Raw genomic sequence first — 25127 nt, forward strand, 5'->3', positions numbered from 1 at the left:
CGGCGGTACGTCCACCCGGCCTCCCGCATGCCCACTATACGCCCTCGCTCAAAGTCCGTCAACTGCACATACGGTTCACGTCCACGCTGTCGCGGCATGCTACCAGTGTTAAAGACTGCGATGGAGCTCCGTATGCCACGGCAAACTGGCTGACACTGACGGCGGCGGTGCACAAATGCTGCGCAGCTAGCACCATTCGACGGCCAACACCGCGGTTCCTGGTGTGTCCGCTGTGCCGTGCGTGTGATCATTGCTTGTACAGCCCTCTCGCAGTGCCCAGAGCAAGTATGGTGGGTCTGACACACCGGTGTCAATGTGTTCTTTTTTCCATTTCCAGGAGTGTATAAAATGCTCAATGAGTAATGTACACTTACAAGCACCAGTTTCTTGGACATCTGCCACCCTGTTAATGAAAACTACTTTAAAGTTACTCCACAAATTCGTTACTGTGTCCATCTAAATGTATACAAACATGCTATAGACTTTCAACCTATCAGACTTGTGCTTATGTCTTCTGGAGAATACTTCTCTGTAGTAAGTTTTATAATGTACCTGTACACATAGACTTTTATAGACTTTTCATCTTCAATTATATGCATGCACCAGTATATATACATTACATTTAAATGGCAGTTTCCGAGACTAAAATTTCTACAGAGCAACTGAAGAGGCCTTTTTGTTAATTAATTTAAAATTTGATCCAGTACTGTACTGAAGTAACACCATCTATTAGCACAACATTTAAATGAAGCCTCAGTTTCATTTGTCACCAAGTTTATGTTGCCAAATTTGTCTCACAGATGGTGTTGAATGTTATGTATGCTGTATCGACAATGCAAGCACCTTCTAAATCTAGCACCAGCATCTGAGAAAATACCAGACTTCTCCAGTAGTATGGGGCTGGAACTATTTAAGCAGTGCCGCACATAACGATTGGGCAGTTTCCATTTGATTAATGATCTGATAAGATGATTCATTCTAAACATAATATGAACAACGAGTGCAAGTTAGTAATGATCGAAGTTTTACTGTGGATGTGTAGGGCTTGAAGTACATAGTGATGTGGACTTCGATGACTCAGGTGTTCCTGTTGACTGTCTAATAAACTTATTGTAGCCTATGAAAATGTCTAAGGATGGAAAGACACGAAGCCCATGCCTACTACAGTAGTACAAGTTTATAAGCCAACTAGCTCTGCAGATGAAGAAATTGATGAAATGTATGATGAGATAAAAGAAATTATTCAGGTAGTGAAGGGAGACGAAAATTTAATAGTCATGGGTGACTGGAATTCAAGAGTAGGAAAAGGGAGAGAAGGAAACATAGTAGGTGAACATGGATTGGGGCTAAGAAATGAAAGAGGAAGCCGCCTGGTAGAATTTTGCACAGAGCACAACATAATCATAACTGACACTTGGTTTAAGAATCATGAAAGAAGGTTGTATACATGGAAGAACCCTGGAGATACTAAAAGGTATCAGATAGATTATATAATGGTAAGACAGAGATTTAGGAACCACGTTTTAAATTGAAAGACATTTCCAGGGGCAGATGTGGACTCTGACCACAATCTATTGGTTATGACCTGTAGATTAAAACTGAAGAAACTGCAAAAAAGTGGGAATTTAAGGAGATGGGACCTGGATAAACTGAAAGAACCAGAGGTTGTACAGAGTTTCAGGGAGAGCATAAGGGAACAATTGACAGGAATGGGGAAAGAAATACAGAAGAAGAAGAATGGGTAGCTCTGAGGGATGAAGTAGTGAAGGCAGCAGAGGATCAAATAGGTAAAAAGACGAGGGCTAGTAGAAACCCTTGGGTAACAGAAGAAATATTGAATTTAATTGATGAAAGGAGAAAATATAAAAATGCAGTAAATGAAGCAGGCAAAAAGGAATACAAACATCTCAAAAATGATAGCGACAGGAACTGCAAAATGGCTAGCTAAGCAGGCATGGCTAGAGGACAAATGTAAGGATGTAGAGGCTTATCTCACTAGGGGCAAGATAGATACTGCCTACAGGAAAAGAGAGCCACTTGTATGAATATCAAGATAGCTCAGATGGAAATCCAGTTCTAAGCAAAGAAGGGGAAGCAGAAAGGTGGAAGGAGTATATAGAGGGTCTATAAAAGGGTGATGTACTCGACGACAATATTATGGAAATGGAAGAGGGTGTAGATGAAGATGAAATGGGAGATACGATACTGCGTGAGGAGTTTGACAGAGCACTGAAAGACCTGGGTCGAAACAAGGCCCCGGGAGTAGACAACATTCCATTAGAACTACTGATGGCCTTGGGAGAGCCAGTCCTGACAAAACTCTGCCATCTGGTGAGCAAGATGTACGAGACAGGAGAAATACCCTCAGACTTCAAGAAGAATATAATAATTCCAATCCCAAAGAAAGCAGGTGTTGACAGATGTGAAAATTACCGAACTATCAGTTTAATAAGTCACAGCTGCAAAGTACTAACGCTAATTCTTTACAGACGAATGGAAAAACTGATAGAAGCCGACCTTGGGGAAGATCAGTTTGGATTCTGTAGAAATGTTGGAACACGTGAGGCAATACTGATCCTACGACTTATCTTAGAAGAAAGATTAAGGAAAGGCAAACCTACGTTTCTAGTGTTTGTAGAATTAGAGAAAGCTTGTGACAATGTTGACTGGAATGCTCTCAAATTCTGAAGGTAGCAGGGGTAAAATACCGGGAGCGAAAGGCTATCTACAATTTGTACAGAAGGCAGATTTAAGAGTCGAGGGGTATGAAAGGGAAGCAGTGGTTGGGAAGGGAGTGAGACAGGGTTGTAGCCTCTCCCCAATGTTATTCAGTCTGTATATTGAGCAAGCAGTAAAGGAAACAAAAGAAAAGTTTGGAGTAGGTATTAAAATCCATGGAGAAGAAATAAAAACTGTGAGGTTCGCCGATGAAATTGTAATTCTGTCAGAGACAGCAAAGGACTTGGAAGAGCAGTTGAACGGAATGGACAGTGTCTTGAAAGGAGGATATAAGATGAACATCAACAAAAGCAAAACGAGGATAATGAAATGTAGTCGAATTACGTCGGGTTATGCTGAGGGAATTAGATTAGGAAATGAGACACTTAAAGTAGTAAAGGAGTTTTGCTATTTGGGGAGCAAAATAACTGATGATGGTCGAAGTAGAGAGGATATAAAATGTAGACTGGCAATGGCAAGGAAAGTGTTTCTGAATAAGAAAAATTTGTTAACATCAAGTATAGATTTAAATGTCAGACAGTCAACACTGAAAGTATTTGTATGGAGTGTAGCCATGTATGGAAGTGAAACGTGGATGATAAATAGTTTAGACAAGAAGATAATAGAAGCTTTTGAAATGTGGTGCTACAGAAGAATGCTGAAGATTAGATGGGTAGATCACATAACTAGTGAGGAGGTATTGAATAGAATTGGGGAGAAGAGGGGCTTGTGGTACAACTTGACAAGAAGAAGGGATCGGTTGGTAGGACATGTTCTGAGACATCGAGGGATCACCAATTTAGTATTGGAGGGCAGCGTGGAGGTAGACCAAGATATGAATACATTAAGCGATTAAGAAGGATGTAGGCTGTAGTAGGTACTGGGAGATGAAGAAGCTTGCACAGGATAGAGTAGCATGGAGAGCTGCATCAAACCAGTCTCAGGACTGAAGAACACAACAACAACAACGATGATGGAAAGAGGAAGTGTCATTTTTCTGATGATTACACAAGAGTGTGGCCTTTTGTCAAAAAAGGACACATGGATCAGGAAGCGTAGAGTGAGATTTGTAGCTGTTTCATCTCAGTAACTCATGGAGGTAAAACAGATGTGAGGCATCATACAAATAGATTCGCTGTGGCATCGAAATGAAAGCCTATTTCTACATTCATGATTACAGAAGATATCCAGCAAGAATTACTCATTGCTACCGCATCATCAGCATCAGCTTATAAAGTTGTCAAGCATCAGCAGTCCTTCAATTCTCTTGACTGTACCATAAAAAATGCCACACTGTATCCCAGCTCCAAAGTTGCCATAAAGCAATGTACAGCCAGGGCCAAAGCTACAGTGCCTGTTAAAAATATTCTCACACCACACTCCATGTCCAAATGCATAGAACTGCAAGAAGTTTCATTTTATGGCATAGGCACCGATGCATCGAACCACAAGGCTGAAAAGATGTTTCGTTTAGTTGTTCAATACTTTATTGAAACTAAGGGAATGCAACAGTTGTTATATTAAGCAAACTTTTTATTTCATTTCTACACCCCCCACCTCAGAGTGTCCCAGTGAAGTCGCAGCTAGAAATGGCAACCCTTTACCATTCTTTCGTTAAAATCTGCCAGAACCTCAGCTCGGTATCTAAAAAGTGTTGGGATAAAAAGGACTAAGAGAAAACAGACTACAGAAGCTAGACCAGCTGACAGTTAGCCATTCACTTTTAAGTTTCTCCTACACAGTTCATTAACAGTTACACACACAGTGATGGACATTTCACTGCCAGGTGAGGCTAGGGCATGCCACAGCACCAGATGTGAGGCTCTCCTGTGGCCACCGCTGGCCTCAAGGCAATCAACACGTTAATGAACCACTTCTGTTATTACTGAAGCACATTCAACCCTCCCATAGTGTGGTCAAATTTACCACCTCGCAAACTTCTTAGAAAGAGCTGAGAGTATTTACTTTTAATTCATTTGTAAGTTGCTGTAGCACACTATATTGGATACAGTCATCTTCAGTGGCAATATCTTTAGCTTCAGACATTGGGCAGTTGTACAACTAACTGGTATATCATCAGAAGAGCAACTTACCTTTCTACATGGTTACTTTGTGGTGATGTAATTCTTCTTGGTTGCTCGGTGCTGATGGAATGCTGGATAGCTACTACGGGAGACCTACTGTAGTTACCAGAACTCCTTGTGACAGCTCTTCATACTTTTGTACAGCCAGTGAAACAATTGATTGGCTATAGGAACATTCAGTATCATCTGTTTTGCTCTAATTGATAAATCTCAATCCTTGTGACTGAGGTTATGTGCAATTGGTTGGCAATTGAACTGTTCCTGGTGCAGCATGCCTGAACAGACTTCTGAGTGACACTTATTGTTTCATGAACAGATGGGCTAAAGCAACATGAGGACTAGAATCAGCAACGTGTTTGATTGTGCTTACAATGTGATCCACAGGTTCCTGGATGCTGACTTCATGGGTGATGGGAGGGGAGGGAAAGAGGGCGACCACAAATCTAACAGCTGTACAGTGTGATTCTGCATTGATGATCATCAATCTCAGTAATTCCCTTTCAAGAACTGCTTGATCTGTTATATGGATCCAAACTGGGAAATTGTCACTGAAATGGTGATGATAGGTAACTTCCTACTGAGCAGAACCCGGAAAGGCCATTGAGCAGAAAAAAATGTTTGTGGCTAAGGATGACACTGTAACAGTGCTGATGTGCCTTTCTCCTTATCCTTCTATTGAGAATAGGAACCTAAAAAGGTGGTGGATTGGATGATAGGATTAGTGTGTTCCCTTGAACCAACTTCAAATTCTGTATCACCTGTGGAAGCATTATCAAAAGTAACTAAATTGTGAGTCTTTGGCCCATTTCTTAGGTCTTCCATCATTCTACACTTAAAATTAGGACATACCAGAAGTTCTCTCCCGAGATCATCTCCCTCCTCAGCCCACCTTCTCCATGCTCCCAAAATCCATAAAACCCAATAATCCTGAATGTCCCACCATAATTGATTTCTGTGCTCCTACTGAAAGAATTTCTGCTTTTATTGATCAGCACCTCAAACCAACTGCCCAGAACCCAGCCTCTCACATCAAAGATACTCATCACTTCCTTCACCAACTTTCCACCGTCTCCACACCTTCACCTCCTGGACCTCTACTTGTCACAGTTGATGTCATCTCCATATGAACCAACATTCCTCTTGACCATGATCTTGCTGCTTTTGAAGTTCTTCAGACTCAAAACCCACCACCTCATTCCTCACTTGGATTTAGCAACCGTATCCTGACACACAACTAATACTTCTTTGAGGAGAAGGTAAAGGTTTGCAGGATAGGTTGCATTGATAAATAATTGTTAAGAAAAAACAATTGATATGTTACAACGTTCCTGATTTAATTAACACTGAAGTTAGCCAATCAGGTCATTGCGCACGCAGAACTAAGCAGGCAGTAAGAGGCGGTGTTGTGAAACATATAAGGACAACTAATGCAAATTGCATCAGCTAGTGTACTGGATGTGGGCCATACGAGGACAAAATTGAAAATCGAGTGCATTTTACTTTTAATTTGAGTTACATTGTGCATTCAAGGAGTTATTGACATTTGGTTCCAGGGTACCTGAAACCGGCAATTTGTGTTTTTAAATGATTACTTCTACTGTACATTAACAGGAACAGGAGAAATCTTTAAAATTTTTCCTACAAAAGAGTGCAACATACTATCTTCAAAAACCGGTAATTGTAAACAGCTCTCACACACACTAAAATGCGGTAATATGAGTCCATAAGTTAGCACTTGTTCAAATGCTCATTAGCAGTTAAAATGTGGCTATTTTAGAAGTGATAAATTTAAGCTAGGTGGACAAAAGCTATGTTTGGGAGCTAGGCTAACATAAGACAGATTTTTGAGAATGCTCACAGATTCAGTCTAAATTCCAGATAAAGGTGTGTAATCTTCCATACTTACAAAAACAATTTATCCCCCCCCCCCCCTCCTTTATGAATCCAGAGGGAATTCATATTTAAACATGGCTTCCATGAGCAAAGGAGATATACAAAGATTTAAATAGCAAATGAAACTGTTACAGTTCATTAATGTTTTAACTGCCTTTGTGTGAAGAGTTTATTTTCTTCTGTTTTGTTTATTTCTGTTTTTTGAAGAGTGGCTGATTTCAAGAGAAGTTGACCACAAACACGCACATTTATATCAACAGCTACAGTACCTACAACGTTCAATAATTGCTTATGGTTTCACATGACAAAATTCCAGTAATATATAACTCTTTGGGTATAATTATGAAAAAGCAATAAACTACATACTTTGTCAATAGCCATAAATGTAACAAATACAGGGAATATAATGATAATTATGAAGCAATAAATCTGTCATTTTCTCCAGTCATTAATGTAACAACAAAATAATCAAGAATGAAAACAACAATTTTCACAACAGTTGCTGCAAATATCCTCCTCCAATCTGATTGCAAGCATTGCAATGCAACCTCATGAAGTCCTCAAGTTTATCGAAACCAAATGTTTCCATGATTTCATCAAAGGCTAAATATATGCTCACAAGAAACTCTTCGATTCTGTCTACTGGAGTCACGTAGAGAATTTTCTTCACATGCCCTGCAGGTATAAATCTAAAGGAGGTAAGATTTGGCAAATGAGCTGGCCAGGATCTGGACAATGTTGGCCAATGCACCTCTCTGGTACAACACATGTAAATGCCCAAGCACTCCAACAGCAAAGTGCAGTGGTGTCTCTTGTTGGAATCTCATTACCTGAGAGACCACCAGGGAAACGTCTTCTAAATGCAATGGAAGCATGTTTACATGGAACAGTAAATAAGTGTCTATTTAAATCGAGATGAAGTAGGATAGGATCCAACAAACAGTTGCCTTGAATACCTGCCAAATGTTCATGCCAAACTTATGCTGATATGAATTAACATAGGTGCCATGTGAATTTTTGTTCCAAATGGGCTGTTTTGAGAGCTGAATGGTCCCCCTTTGGTGAAACATGCCTTGTCTGTCCACACCACCATCCTTTCAAAATTTGGACTTTCAGACATAATTTTAAAAAATAAGATTAACTTTAGTTACTCCCAAAGCATTACCAATGGCCATCGAGGTGGTTGTAGGATTTGCAACATCTATATTGAAAACTCTTTCTTCAAACTGAATGTTCCACATGTATCATCATCCAGTGTCAACTCTGTTAATAACAAAACTTCTGCTAAATGTGGTTAGAAAATCTTACATTGTAAATTATGTGGGCTTCTTGATGCATATAAGCATATTTTGAAGGAATACCAAAAGACACACCATGTCACCACTACATTCACTACTGTGAGAAGTGTGCATCAAGCCCGCTTCAGTCACCATATCACACCTTTTCCATGTAAATTCGCAGGAAAATGTTCAACACTTTCAACAAAATCGATTCTGTAAATAAGATTTAAAAAATATGGTCGAATAACTAACAGATACAATTCTACCTCACAAACTGTACCACTAATGTCAGCTGTTCTCACAGCACAGATGGTAGCACACAAGATGTTGAACTGTTGGTTCCTTCCTACCATCAAATGTCCATTTTTTTTATCACTCTCTTTTTTGATTTGAGTAAACCGAATGAAGAACACATTCGGCAATAATGTCTCTGGCAGGCTGCTCAAATCTGCAACGTGATCCCTGATTGGCTAACTTAAATCGGAAACGTCACAACATATCAAATGTTTTTGCTCTACAATTATTTCTGAGCGAAACCTACCCTGCTACACCCTTGCATGGTTTTCAGACCGATCACACTGTGCAAACCTATATACCAGCCTTTTTGCGGGCTACCTAGAGGAAACATTCCTGGTTTCTCAAAACCCCAAACCCTTTGTCTTGTTAGATTCATTGATGACATCTTCAAGATTTGGACTCGGGGCCAGGAACACAATCCTCATACCACCAGAACCTCAACAGCCTCTCCCCCATCCACTTCAGCTGGTCCTACTCAGCTCAATATACCACCGTCCTGACATTCACACCTCTGATGGCTCCATCAATACCTCTGCCTGTACTAAATCCACTAACCACCAACAGTACCTGCAATTTTGACAACTGTCATCCCCTCCACATCAAAGATTTCTCCTATGCAACTTCTCCACCTGTGGACAACACATGAGAACTCCCTTGCCCAGTACGTTGAAGGTCTCATGAAGGCCTTGACAGACCACAAACAAACTTCCTCACACACTTGTAATCCCCCCCTCCCTCGCACCCCCCCCCCCCCCACCCACACACACACACACACACACACACACACACACACACACACACAAGAATTAGGTACAAAGCAGATTGCCCAATACCAAATATCAACCTGAATTGGAACAACACAACCATATGCTTTGCCAGAGCTTATCACCTATCATCAAGCCCTGAAATGAGACACATCCCTACCCATATCATCATCATCATCATCATCATCATCATCATCATGTTATCTGCAAAATTAGCAGGTCCTTTGCCTCTCCATTTTCTGCGATCCATTGCTCCCTTCTTAAGGCTGCTGTATGTTGTACCGTCCATCATGTCATCCAGTATCTGGAATCTCTTCCTTCCTCGCTTCCTTTTCCCTTCTACATAACCCTCTAAAACTGTTTTTATCAGTCCGTCCCATATGATATTCGTTCCAAACGGTATTCCGTCACCAGTCAACCTATAAAACACCTTATCTACCCCTATTGAAAACTTCCAATCCCTTGTGACAGGTAATATATCCCTGTGGAACATCCAGATGGAAAACCTGCCCAATTCACCCACTCAATTCTTCCTAGCCCAGTCCGGTCGCAGACTTATCCTATCCCTTTATAGAGGCAGTCATAAAGTAGTTGTGTCATATACAAACTCTGCTGCAGTCACTACACAACTTTTTATGTTGGTATGAAACCAAACAGCTGTTTGCCAAAATGATTGGCATCGACAAACTGTGGCCAACAACAAAGTTGACCATCCAACGGCACAATATGCATCCGAGCATAACATGCTCGAGTTCAATGGCCACTTCACAACATGGACCATCTGGACCCTTTCCTCCAGCCCCCCCCCCCCCCCCCCAGATGAGAGTTATCCTTGCAACACTTCCTTTGCTCCCATGTCTCCATTAACCCTCTGTTACTCCTCTACCCAACAGTTTCCTCTTGCTATGCCTTACCATACCCTTCCGCTTTATATCTTCATGTTACCTTCATCATACACAGCTCCCCACTGTCTTCAGTACCCCTGCATCACACTCTTAGCCTGTACAATTGCCACACCTCCTTCCTGAAATGCTAGCCAACAAACCAGCTGTCTCCCTCCAAGCCACTAACCACCCACCCCCAACACCCTACCTTCCTCCCACCTCTCTTCTTCTCTACTCACCTCATCCGACAACTGCCACCCCACCCAGTACACCTGCTGAACTGCCATCGTGGCATTGTGCATCCAACCAGCAATCTGTAGGGTCACAGGCATGTTTTTGGGTGTCTGGCTTTTTGATGAAAATTGTTACTTGTTCTCCCCAAGTTTGCTGACGAGGGAAAATTGACTGCATTTTAGAACACAGGTGTCAGCTGGATTCAATAATAACCAGTTACAATCAATCATCTGCGACAACAAGCTAGCTGAACAATTTATCGAGGATTATTACTCACTTCCCAACGTGACACAGTACACTATTGATTTGCTTTGTATGTTTTGTAGGACAAAACTCATTTAATTAAAATTTGTGGGGAGGGGACTTAAATTCTGAACTGCCAGTATCACATGACAACTGATGTCTACTTACTTGCATAAGGAACACAATGGATGTATAATAAGCAAGAATGTGATAGTGATTAAAAGGGATTATAGCAGTCCCAGTAAACATAAAACATTGTAGTTATTAAAAATAAAAAACAGCATTAGTTATTTTCATCATACAAATAGTTAACATGATATTTCTTCTCTTTGCAGGCAATGGGTGCAGGCACTGGTGAATTTGTTAATGGTGTATTCTGGTTCATAGTGCTCATATTCATTTCTTGGTGGGTGGCATCGTTCTGTTTTGTGCCATATGTTATTTGCAGTGTTTTCACACCCTGCATCAATGGGCTTAAAAGTGTCACAGACCTGTTACTAGCAGGTGTAATGTTTCCGTATAAATGTTCTGATAATATGGTGCACGGGAGGTCTTACAATTCTATTTGAAATGTCAATTACATTTCAATGTGTTACGTACATGTCTTGTTACTTCTAATATAAACAGCTTAAAACAATTCATTATTAACATACATAAGTTTTTTTGGAAATGTTTCTGAAATATATGATTACTTTATGAATACTGTTTTAATTTCTTTAAAACAACTCTGTAATTAACACAGAATCCAATAAATGACATGTTTTTAAGAAAACATATGTAACTTTTATAACAGTTTATTATTGTTATTCAGATAACCATATTTGTTAAATTCACAAAAATTTATATTCTGTATTTGTTTACTGCTCTGTACACATCTGAATTAAGTAATATAATCTAGTACTAATACTGTGAGCAGTTAAATAATATTTTGAGTGAGCAAATGGATATAGTCTATTCTCATTTGCCAGCAAAGTACAAAAGTTCATAAATAAGTAACAGCACATTCCTCAGTATTAAATACAGACTTACTAGTTGAGTATTTGGCAGTAATAAAATAAAATGCAGGCAACATTTTAAAAAACTTGTCAGCATGCACACTTTTATTAAACATGTGACGATAGGAATGGAGTTTCACTATTGACTTCAGTATTTCAAGTTTTAAATCACAAACGCTTGTAAAGATACAAGTATCCAAGTTCCTTTGGAGGGTTTTCAGAACGAGCCACTTTATTGTCATTGTAAATCACCCACTGCCCATCACGTAGGATATGACACACATAGTGACCCACCATTGATGATGTACCCATGTGTGATATAAAGGCTACTAGCTGATATTCTGCAAAAGAATTCACAAATATTAAAATATTGTAATTAACTAATCTACATATAAAATATTAAGAATTAAAATAATGTAAAATGGGTAATTGCCCTCACTTCAAAATGAAATGTGATAGCAGGTCCACAGTTACAAATGGAAGCTGAGTTTTCAAACTGGTTTGTTATCATCCAGTACATATAGGAAGAGAAAAAAATTCTTAAAAACACATCTGGACAAAAAATTCAATAAATCAAAGTCAAGAGAGAAAAATGAAGAATTAGAAGGAAACCTGTCTTCCTTGTTTGTTGAACAACAGATGGCTCTCTCTCATTGAAGAAGGAAGTATAATTTCCCAAAATTCAGTTGCAGTTGTCCCTTCACAACTTGGCAATGGAATTAATTTATTTCATTTTACACAGACAGAGGTTTAAAACAAGTAAACAAGTTTTTCTCAACAAAAACATTTTAAGCAAATACGCGAATGTGCTACTCCAACAATGCTGGAGATTGAAATAATTCTTTTTCACTCTGTAAAGTTACATTAAGGAAATTATCCGTGATCTACGTAACGAGTGCAGATAATAAGTGCTCCCATAAGAATTTTTGGAGACAACTCATAAATAAAGCTAAGCATTTCATAGACATTTAGTGTAAGAGTATGAAAGAGAAGTTTTGAACTATTTGTAGTGAAAAATAAGTGTGCGCATTTCAACACCAGCCAGTAATGGTGGAACACCTCTTACAAAAATGCTTTCTAGTCTCTAACAAAGTAACCACACACTCTTGCCCACATCAAGTGTAAACTGTTATGACAGTCTCATGTGTGTAGATGAACTGGAATAGTAAGTACATGTAGGTCAATCAGCAGTGGCGTCTTTATCAATCAGTTAGCAGAATATGGAAATATATTCCTCTGCAAGTTTTGATGTCGATATGTTTCTTTAACAATGAGTAATGATGGCTTTCTAACTACTGAAAATTTGTCCACACAGGAAACAGCCTAAGTCTGTGACCAACAGTTCCTATGTTTGCATCATGCTCGGAAGAAAGCTGCAAATCTGATGAATGCCACAGTCTGTTTTCAAAGAGAAATGCGCCACACTGCCTAAGGCCTAAGAATGACGTGTTTGATTTGAACTTTGTCAGGAAGTTAATCATGACAACATTATGTTTTGAAGTCATACTGCCTGAATAGGCTTCTTGCTGTTTTCACAGCATTCTGATCCACTGCAGCAAGCAGACAGTAATCTGTATCAGGAACCTTAACTGCTGAGAATTACACTGCCTGCCAAAACAAATGAAGTACCCAAAAGAAGGAGGAGGAAACGAAATGAAACTTAATGGGCTGAGAGGGTATGTGATGCTACTTAGGTGTTTACAAAATAAAGTCAAATTTAAAAAGAACTTGACAGCATGAGCCCACTTGTCAGTATTACGTTGCACCACCACTGCATCCTCTCCTGATTTTTTTTTTAAACTCTTGTCAGAGAATGTAGGAAGTTTTGGCACCACGACAGAGCTGGTATATGGTGCAGACTGCAAGCCACTAGCTACACCTCAGCACTTAACATCTGATGCTGTTCATGCCCCTTATATATACTACCAGACCTGTTAACAACACTAAAAACAAACAATACTAATGCATTCTTAGTGGCTGTCCTAGATGTCATATAGAATTGCAACTCTTAACACTTATGTGCCTACTGATAGTGTGTACATGTATGAAGTTATACTGACATCCAATCATGTCTCATAACTGCTTACACTTATCATGTGGTGTTTATTGTTTGTTTTCATTTAATTGTGAGGTATCATTATTTCAATGTGTGTACTGAGGATGGCAATGAATTCCAATGACCTCGGCATGTTCTGACACACAGCAAACCTATTTTTAGAATTAAATAATCAACAATTTAGTCTTGAGGTTCCGAGTGAATGAAATTACTGTGCAATAAACAGAACTAACATGAGATAACTGTAAAGCACGAAAGATGTCTAGGTCTTTTTCTGTACGTTATATAACACAATTTTAAACTTTTCCAGTTACAGTTTGTTTCTATCAATCATTAATTAAAGCTAATTAAAGCTAATTAAAGCTAATGGCAACCCTTTTCCACAATTTTCTTTACCTTCAATTACGTCTTTATAGTAGCCCAAGTTAATTTCCAGCCAGAAATTATTTCTGCTATGGAGGCATTTGAAGAGCGCGTCTTCTTCTGCTTATTTTTCTCCATCTTTACTACACAAAGCATTCAATAATAAATACTACGTACCTATATCGTATCACTATTATCTGCAGTCAAGATGTTGTTAAGTTTATTGTGCTCTCAGCATAGAATGAAGATATCTATTAGTGAGCACTCAGATGCTCAGAATAGAATATTTGTTCCCATCAAATATCTGAAATGAACCTGGTTTAAATCTCTGAAGGGCAAAATAGAGAGGCATTCTGCTTGTTTGTGACCAATGCCACAGCTGAGAAGTCACTTGCCTACATTTAGGGCTTTGCTGAGTCTCAATTTAAACAAATTATGCTGTGGCAGCATTTTGAAATGGCTTCCTAGAACACTAAAGTGAAAGCATCCTGGAAAACATTGAATTTGGAGCCATGACATGCAGCAAAATAGTGATTTATTGTGTACTGAAATATTTTAAGGGTGAAACTATGTATGGTGTCAGATATTACATCTTTCATCGCAATTACGGTAACTAATATATATATATATATATATATATATATATATATATATATATATATATATATATATATATATCACACACACACACACACACACACACACATTCTCCATATCATAGGTATTCATACACAGTTTCCTATTGTGAGTACTTTAAAACAAACACAATGGTTTGGAGAACTGTATAATCTACGGGTAATAACCGACTGTCCCACAAAGCATACCCGCAGGTGAAAATTGCTCAAAATGTACATGCATTCAAGAGATTGCAATACACACCCACACTACTCAATTTATGCATGACTTGTCTCAAATATAAAGTCACTCAGTCACATAAATTTGCCTCACAATTTTGAACATTCATTGCACGGTGCCTCAATAATAATCAGGATCTCTTGCAATATGGCGACTATAATTTGACCTTTGTGGTACTCCCTCCTCTGACCAATTTCAGTTTTCATTCATAAATCACCACCACTGCTGTTACTTACAAACACACATGAACATGAAAATATGTGTAATATTGAAGTTTTGGTCTTAGCTCCAAATGTAAACAATGATATCCTATTTTTGTCACATGACTACTGTTTGATGTTTATGAAATGTTCAGTGCACTAAGCTCATACCACTGATATTACTTCTCAATATCTCTCACCAAAGTTAAAGCACATGGAACTCACTTTCAGAGAGAAAATCAAATATGGCATTGCCCATCTGCACATATTTTAAAATTAGTCAAGAGTAAAGGATCATCCACCCACCATTACAAGTCTAGACTTTCTTAGTAATTTGTTCACCAAACTTAGCATGAAGAACAAACTTAATTACTTTTTGGGGAATATTTGCCAAAAATCACAGTGCAATCGACTGAGAAAAGGTATTTTAACCCAGTAGGTCACAGTTTTAGTCCCCAAAGATGAATCTGTGTGTGTGGTGACAACTGTATGAAGCTATGAAGCCTCGTGGGCATGTCCACAGAGAAGACCAATTTTATACTGTTGATATATGTTTATGAAGCAACACCGTATTGCTTTGGTTATACAGAGATGCAAACTGCTAGTTGTTAGTGAAGTGACTAATGACTACATCATGGCCAGGGTGCACAAAAAACATGCAACAGTCTACATTCGGCTATCACATTTTTCATGTTTACAACATGCGAGGAAGGATCGGAAAGTAATGCACAATAAATTTTTTCTCCCCTGGTACTGCAACTGGAGTGGTGAAATGTCATGAAAATACAGTTTGAAGTTTGTGCAACAGTGGGTATTTTGTTTTCATGTGTAACTCTAGCGAGAGACTCCTCAATTACAAAACAAACATTGCACACATGTTACCATCATCAACTTGTGAAGAGTAGAGAAGTGCAGTTCAACATTTGTGGGCCAAAGGGCATAAACAAAGTGAAATTCACAAGGACATGTGTAGCATGTTTGGGGACAACTGTATGGATCGTAATAATGTCTCCAGGTGGTGGGTGTTGTTCTAATAGGGCAGTCTGAACCTTAGTGACTTATCAGGGTCCAGGTGATGGTAACAACTGCAGCCCCGTAGAATGCTGGAGCCACTGAGGCAGTAATTTTGAAGAACTGACGTGTACAACTGCAAACCTTATTGCAGCAGTTCAACATTTCCTATTGTGCAGTGTATGATATTGTTCATTAAACACTGAAATTTCGTAAAGTTTGTGCTCGCTGGATGTCTAAGAACCCGACAGACAATCACAAGGGCTAGTGAATGATGACAAGCTTGGATCACTTAATGCATTATGCTACAGAAAGGACTGACTTTCTGAAAGGAATCGTCACTGGTGATGAGGTTTAGGCCTACACCAAGCAGACCTCTACAGAGTGGAAACCCACTGGTTCCCCTGCGTGGAAAAAAAACTTCGGTTAAGTTGCGTTGTATCTTGTGACGAACGCCATAACATTAATGTGCTGACAGTGTCAAACTTCTTCATGACCGTTCGCTTCCACGTTGCTGCTCCTTTTCATGAGGAAATTGCCAAATTTGGGCGGAAGGTGCACCAGTATCCTCATCTTGCTCCGTTGGACCTTCATCTGTTTGGACCCATCAAAAAATTCCTGGCCAGGCAACGTTTTACGGCAGATGCGGAAGTGAAATCAGCAAACTGCAGATGGCTATACTTCAACTCAACAGACTTCTACGAAGAGCACATATCGATATTGGCACCAGATGGGAGAAATGTGTTGAGAACACTGATTACTATGTAGAAAAGTAAGTAAAATATGTAAGTTCAACTGTGAATTTTTGTTTTGTTTTGTTCCTTATTAAAATTTTTGGTAGTAAAATTATTGAGCAATATTTTCCAGCCTTCTCTCTTATCTAGCCACAATATGAATCATGCAGGAATGATTTCAAGAGCAGCGTAGGTACACTGCTTGTGACAAAAATATATTCAATCTAATGGCAACAAACAGACCTGACCTCTTTGAGGATGTCCACTTCAAAACTGGTATCAGTGGCCACGACACAGTTGTGGTGACAATGATTACCAAAGTACAAAGGGCAATTAAAACAAGCAGGAAGATACATATGTTCAGTAAACTAGACCAAAAAATCAGTGGTGTCATACCTCAGTGAGGAACTTTGAACTTTCAGCACAGGACAGGTGCATGTAGAGGAACTGTGTGTCACCGCCAGACACCACACTTGCTAGGTGGTAGTTTTAAATCGGCCGCGGTCCATTAGTACATGTCGGACCCGCATGTCGCCACTGTGTGATCGCAGACCGAGCCCCACCACAAGGCAGGTCTCGAGATACGGACTAGCACTCGCCCCAGTTGTACGGACGACGTAGCTAGCGACTACACTGACGAAGCCTCGCTCCTTTGCAGAGCAGATAGTTAGAATAGCCTTCAGCTAAGTCAATGGCTACGACCTAGCGAGGCGCCATTAGTAACATTGCATGTATCTAAAGAGTCTCACTTGTATCGCCACAATCTCCAGATGTACCAAAAGGATGGATTAAAGTTAAGTATTCCAGAAGCTACATACTTTTCTTTATAGCATTCATTACGTATCCTGTTTCAGACCTCACGCCATCCTGCTTTAGCTTAGCGCGTGCCTTTCGGCTTCCTCTCATTGTGTCTAGGCTGTCTTGGCTAGACACAACAGGAACTATGGCTCAAATCTAAAAGAATAACTGAGCAAGCACTGGATAGACATGTACCCAGTAGAACAGGTCACAATGTGAGGGAATCTCCATGTTATACAGTCACTGTAAAGAAACAGAGATTACTGCATAATAAGTGTAAAACGAAGTGTAGGGATACAGATATAGAGATGCTGAAATGGAACGTGTTTGGCTTGTCAAGAGAACAATACATTATGTGTTCAGTTACTACTGTAGCAGAATACTGTCAAATGAATTTCACAAAACCCACAGAAATTCTGATCATATGTAAAGGCTATTAGTGGCATCGAAGTTAGTATCTAGTCCTTTGAAACAAGACCTGAAACTGAGGGCGGTAAAGCAAAAGGTGAAACACTTGACTCCATTTTCAAATGCTCTTTTACAAAGGAAAACCCAGGAGAATTGCTCCAATTTAATCCTCGTACCACTGAAATGATGAACGAAATAAGTATTAGTGTCAGTGGTGTTGAGAAACAGCTGAAATCGTTAAAGCCGAACAAAGCTTCAGGGTCCAATGGAATCCCTATCAGATTCTACTCTGAAGTTACACCAGAGTTAGACCTCTTCTAACTATAATCTATCTTGAATCACTCAAACTAAAAACAGTGCCCAGTTCTTGAAAAAAAGCACAGGTGACACCTGTCTATAAGTAGTGTGGTACAAGTCATCCATGAAACCGCTGTCCAATATCCCTAATGTCGATTTGTTGTAGAATCTTAGAACAAATTCTGAGCTCAAACATAACAACTAGAGACTGGATTATATGCATTTGCATGCTGCATATTGGCTCCTTTTCGCTGGTTATTGCATATTTTCACTCTATGTTTACAATATTTTAAAAATTTAGATGGGCGGTGTCTAGCTCGAGCTAGATTAGATGTAGAGAGGCCACTGCCTAGCAAAATCACTATAGAAGAGGAACAAGAACAGGCAGACAGAGTCAATGCTTTTGCTCCTGTGCCCCCACCCACTGTCATACTGAACGCGTCGGCAACAATTAAATTAAACTGCGCAAGCTTTTAGTCACATGTCACACAGCTGAACTACTTTATGATGTGTAGTGTGTAATGTGTTGTATGCCGTGCCGTCCGAAAAAGAAACATCGTTTTGTAGATAGCTGATCATCCTGGAACATTTACATACTACGGAATTATTTTATATTGTCGAGCTTGTGAGAAAAATGTTTTTTTTTTGCAAAAAAAAATTTCAAATAGACCAGCATGTCAAGACCAGTCTTCATACTGCAGGAATGCAGTAGAAAGGACAATGGCTATAACATCTTTCAACAGAGAGTTGCAACACCAGGGATTTGTCCAAAGGTAACCAAAAAAGTCTGTTTATCATGGACCTATGTGAAGCATTTACTGCAAGCAATATCTGTCTTCACAAACTTACAAACCCTACCCTCAAAGGCTTCCTGTGCAAATATTGCTTAAATCAAAATATGCCAAATGAATCAACATTATGTAAAAATGAAATAACGACAATTTACGTGAATGTTCTGGAGGAAATACGCAATGAACTCAAGGACAGCATCATCTGGATTTCAGTTGATGAATCTACAGATGCTTGTAGCCATTACATTGCAAATTTAATTGTTGGCACTTTAAAAGAATAGCAGTCTTTTTTCTGTTTAGCGGCCTGCAAAGAACTTGAAAAAATAAATCATTTTATGAAACCCACATTTGTGAATGAGGGTATTAGAAAAATATGTCCAGAATCTTCTGCAGATGAAAGGATGTTTTGTTTATTTCAGGTGCTGCCCCCTATATGATCAAAGCAGGAAAAGCCCTCTGAGTATTTTATCCCAATTTGAGTCAAGTGATGTGCTTTCCTCATGGAGTACACTGCCTTGCTGAAGAAGTCTGTTCCATGTTTGTGAATGCAAATAAACTGATTTCATCCACAAAGAAAGTGTTTCTAAAGGCTCCTGCTCACATCAAGACCTACAAAGAAAAACTACCAAATGTGCCTTTACCTCCCAAACCAGTGGTAACTCGTTGGGGTACATGGATCGAAGCTGTGTTGTTTTACAATCAACATTTCAAGGGCATTAGAGGAGTAGCGAATGACTTAGATAGTGCAGAGACTTTGGCAGTTTGGCCATGCAAGGAAGCTTTTAAAGATTCCGTTATTAAAAAAGGCATTGCTGTGATTAGCACTCATTTTTCGCATATACTTGCAAGTATTAAAAAGCTAGAAACTCAAGGTTTGGTGCTCAATGAATTAATTAAAAGTTAAAGCTGTTCAACAGATTTCATGATTGTATGCTTATTTTTAAATAAAATACTATGGAGTTTTTGAGTGTGCCCCTCTGCAAGCGATATATCTCAAAGTTGGTCCTTAACATATCGACTGTTTCACTGTGACTAACTCACATCCCATCCGCTTGATAACGGCAACAATAGCAAAGAAGGAACAATTCTTGAAACACGGTATGTGTCCTCATTTTGCAAATTTTTAGAAAATAATCTCAGAAAGTATTCAGAAAATGATATCAGCATTCTAAGTGTACTGATTTTTTGTGTGGTTGGCGCTCTTCCTCATAATGTGTATGAGATATAATGCACAGGTTCAACTTTGAGATATAACGCACACAGTAACTACCACATTTTTTTATTATTTGAGCTTGCATATTTCGACACTTTTTGAGTATTTTTAAGCATTTTTCACGGATATTTTAAGGTTTTTATGATGCATATAATGCAGTCTATAATAATAAGGTATCTTGAGCAGGATGACCTCCTCAATATCAACCAGCATGGATTCCGAAAACATCGCTCACGTGAAACCACAACTTGTACTTTTCTCACATGACATACTGAAAGCTTTGGATCAAGGCAGTCAAGTAGATGCAGTATTTCTTGATTTTCAGAAAGCATTTGACTCAGTACCACACCTATATCTACTGTCAAACGTATGATTTGGGGTATCCAGCAAACAGTTTGTTGCGAAAGCTTGAATTTTGTGTGTGTGTTTTTGTGTTTGTTTGTGTGTCTATCGACCTGCCAGCGCTTTTGTTCGGTAAGTCACCTCACCTTTGTTTTTTTTATATATAAAAGAAGGTGTAATTAGATGAATGACTAACACTAACTTCACTTAAAGAAGGTTTATTCAGCACATGCACATACAAGAGCGCGGAGCAAACTGCCTCCGTCCAGCAGAACACATACACTATATATATGGCTACAGAACATTCTAGTACAATGATTCTTGACATTTGTGGATAGTTCTAGAATGTACTCAAACCAAATATAGAAATTAAAATTGTACAGTCCAGGTGAGTTTTGAACTCATAACCCTCCATGAAACAGTTTAGTATCATAATCACTACACCAGGGTGCTACTCAGCTTCTTATGAGACATTGCTCCCTCCTCAAGGGAACAGCGTCTCGGTGTTACATCCTCCTAGTCCAGGAACGAGTCATCGGTTCTGCATACTCCGGCTCCTGATGACGGATTCTCACCCTGGAAGTGATCTTCTTTAAATTTCTTTTGCTGCTACACTCTCCGTCACCTTTCTGCTTGTTGCCTGTCGCTGGAGCTTCGAATTTACTCTGGGCTGCAGGATCCTTATAGGGCTTCATTCGAAGGACATGGACCGTATCTCTGATCTTTCGTTGTCTTGTGTCAGGGTCGAAATCTTCAATTTCATAAGTAACATCAGACAACTATCTTACAACCTTATAAGGTCCAAAGTAGCGCCTGAGGAGCTTCTCAGAGAGACCAACCTACTGAACAGGAGTGAAGATCCAGACAAGGACATCAGGCTGGTGGACAACAGGGCGGTGGCTCGCGTCATACCTTTGGCGATCGTTTTTTTGAGCCTGCAGTGTGTGGAGTCGAGCTAACTGCCGAGCTTCCTATGTAGTCGTCGTCCATGTCATAAGGTTGTAATAGAAACACAGTGTCAATCGTTGTCGTCACCTCACGCTCATGCACCAGGGAAAATGGCGTAAATCCTGTTGTGTCTTGTTTGGCAGTATTGTAGGCAAAAGTCATGAAAGGTAGCACCTAATCCCAGTTGCTCTGCTCAACAGTGATAGCATGTTGGCCAAGGTCTTATTAAGGCGTTCAGTAAGCCCAATAGTTTGCGGATGATAGGCAGTCATTATGTGATGAGTAATGTTGCACCGATGGTTTATCTCTGTCACAAGATTCTATTGAAAAACTTTCCCTCGATCCGTAATTAAAGACCTGGGGGCACTGTGTTTTAATACAATGTCTTCTACGATGAATATGGCTACATCGAATACTTCGGCTGTTTTCACGGCTTTTGTAATAACATAGCTTGTCAGATACTCAGTGCAAATAATAATCCATCTATTGCCACTAGCAGATGTTGGAAATCATCTGAGGAGGTCAATCCCAACAGACTGGGAAGGCATTTCGGCTTGTGGAATTGGTATGAGTCAGCTAGGTGGTTTCTGAGGAACTGCCTCTCTCCTTTGGCACTCTCCACAGTACGACACATAGTGACGGACACTCCTAAATAAACCTGGCCAGAAAAATCTCTTGCGGATCCTATCGTAACGGCTTTTGTAAGTGTCCTAGAAGCATAGGCTATAACCTTCTCGTTTCCATCCGAAATTTGCACCAGAACAGCACCAATCCCATACCCACTGGCATCTGTGTGTAGTTCTGTAGGTGCTCTCTAATCATACAGATCAAGTACAGGGTCGGTTGGTCAGAGCTTTTTGCAGCACATCGAAAGAATCTTGTCGAGCACCACCCCAGATAAATTTAGCATTGGCTTTTAACAACTCTTGGAGTGGCCTGGCTTTGATACAAAAGTCTTTGATAAAACAACGGTAATAAGAAGATAATCCAAGGAAGCTTCTCACTTCTCTAATACTTTTAGGAATAGGAAATTCCATTATAGAATGAAATGTGAAGAAACCCAAATAACTTGTACAGTAGGATGTACCCTCTGCTATGCACATCGTGATGGTTTGCATAGTATAGATGGAGATGCAGAAGGAAGTGAATACCAGTGTCCCAATTTTTTCCTAGTGAGATACACAGACGACAGTTGTCATTTATGGATGTTGCATTCAACAAAGCACATGCAATGTGATATTAATGGCAGTGCTAGTTGCTAGGTCAGTCTGTTTGAACCAAGAAGGATGGACTTTCTGCCATGTTACTGCCTATGCCAATGTCTCTCCACCTGTCATCCACATGTTGTGGGCATGTTACAGACACACAGGTCAGTACACAAGTTGAGTTGGACAAGGTCATTGAATGACACATTACAACCTCAGATGAAGATTGATATCTGGCCATCTCTACACTGCAGTATCATATGGCTACCCCCCAGAGCACTGCAAGATGAAGAGCCATTGGACACGCTGTGTCGGATCAGACTGTAAAGCCGTCGGCACACGGACTGTGCATCCGAACATTGAGCGTTCCGATTTTCCGACATCATAGCATGGAATAGCATGTTCAGCCATCGGAACCAGACTGTGCATCCGAATGTTGAGCGTGCCGAGTTTCTGACGTCATAGCATGGAATAGCACGTTCGGGAGTCTTTCCGAACATGCAGAGCAATATCTGGCATGTCAGATATTCTGAGCGTGCGTATGAGCGTTGACCAATGAGATGGCACAACGCCACCTACGTCACACGCACGCCGTCTCTCTTCAGTACAGAGTTGGAAGGCACCATATTGGCATTCATTTCAAGCCTATATGTATCTATGCCATTTCTGAGCACCAGCAAATTGAGAATCACTAGAAAAACCGTTGTTAAATGTGTGATTCGTTCCAATAAAATAATGAGAAACATCATATTCATGGCAAAAGAATTATTGTAACTTGCGTATTGGAGAGTAGGCTATTTGAAGGCAGCGACACACTGAAGATCCACCCAAAACGCGTTGTTCTTGGTGCAGGCAGCCATGTGGTTGCTGCATATGGTGGTGGCCCTGAATTTCTTCTCATGCACAATAATGCCAGAGCTCACATGGCGGATGTCACCAGCAATGTCTTGTGAAACCTGGACATCGAAGTAATGGAGTGACCAACAGTATGTCCTTGCCTAAACCCCATCAAGCCTGTGTAGTAAAGTTTGAGAAATGCGTTCGTGGTCATCCTTTTCCACCACAGATTCTTCACATACTATCAAGTGCTCTCTCTCAAGAAGGGTACGAATACCACAGGGTAGCCTCCCAATGTAGGCAGTGAAACATTTATGGAGGGCACACAAATTACAAGCTCCCAAAATCCTATTGAAAGCATTCAGGATGGCAGGATTAATGACATTTCAGTTCTTGTTATATAAATGAACGAAGATGTAACAATATTTTGTTGTGTACATAATTTGTGAAAGAAAAGGTGTAATTTTGTAACATACCCAGTCCGCAATTATTGCTCAATAAAGTATGGCTGACACCGATAGTCATGTTCCATTAAGCATTTTGAGCAGTGTATTTTAATAATGCTTAATGGTCCATGATTTTTTACATACTAATGTTATTTGGAACTTTTGGGACTTCATAGCATACCACTTCTTGTTATTCAAAACACCCCCCACATCCAAATTAAAATTGATGCTTCACTGCTTGAACTGTGATTTTCATACTACATCACAGACGTACTTCCTATATTTCATCAAAAAAAGATTGTTATTGAAAAGCAGGCAAAAGAAGACCTAACATTAGGTACAGTCATTCCACACTGTATGTGACTATTTTGAGGTTTATCACTTCACTCTATGCAGTTTTTTGTGCTACTGCAAGCTAATTTCTGCTGCAGGGGCAACGAATAATGAAAAAAAAAATTTTTTTAATGGTATCCACCCTAATGGCTAAAGAAATCATCAGAGTGCACTATGATCATGAAGTACTGAGAATCAACCAATGTAATTAGTACAGAGCACCATTGTTGAACAACACAGCTTTCCCTATGAAAAAATTAAAATATAGTTTCTTTACTTTCAACGGCTCTAATTAAAACATGAAATCTCTTCAGTCTATCAAACAATCAATAATCATTTGTGTCCACAATCTAGCTGTATCTCAACATTGCAAAGGAACCTATATTCAAACTGAGTGCTGTGCACAACACGTGTATTCCTGTCTCATGAGAGACATAGATGTGGTTATCACAACTACTTAAGCAAATACACAAGCTTCAATTTGCTTTTAGCTTTTGATATATTTATTTCAGCATAAGTTTGCATTCTTTTTTTACCATAGAGTATGCTGTAAAACGTCCCACATTAGGGTAAATGACAGTGGAAGAAATAGCTGTCTCTCTCTCTCTCTCTCACACACACACACACACACACACACACACACACACACACACACACACAAAATTACGGAAGACTGAATCACAATGGTCACTAAAAATGAGGTAGTGTCCAATGAGGCATTTGGAAGAATTACCACCTAACTGAATGAGTCACAACTTCAGCTTTTTTCATTTTAAGAAACAGAATCAAAAGTGAACTACTTTGTATTGCACAAAAAACTCACAATACTAATCTCTTAACAAGCACAAGTTTGCTTTCTATTCTGCTTCATTTTTTTTATTATTCACAGAAAGGAATT

General features: G+C 39.5%; 1 protein-coding gene across 1 annotated transcript in view; it reads right to left on the reverse strand.

Annotated features, from left to right (window-relative positions):
• Positions 1 to 11175: 11175 nt before the first annotated feature.
• Positions 11176 to 25127, reverse strand: part of LOC124605544 (ubiquitin carboxyl-terminal hydrolase 5) — a 164658-nt gene continuing 150706 nt past the window's right edge. Inside the window, exon 14 of the mRNA XM_047137302.1 lies at positions 11176 to 11733. Coding sequence (XP_046993258.1) covers positions 11561 to 11733 — 173 coding nt within the window. The 3' untranslated portion in view covers positions 11176 to 11560. The remainder of the gene's footprint in view (positions 11734 to 25127) is intronic.

The sequence above is a fragment of the Schistocerca americana genome, chromosome 3 (genome assembly GCF_021461395.2).
Source record: "Schistocerca americana isolate TAMUIC-IGC-003095 chromosome 3, iqSchAmer2.1, whole genome shotgun sequence".
NCBI lineage: Eukaryota > Metazoa > Arthropoda > Insecta > Orthoptera > Acrididae > Schistocerca > Schistocerca americana.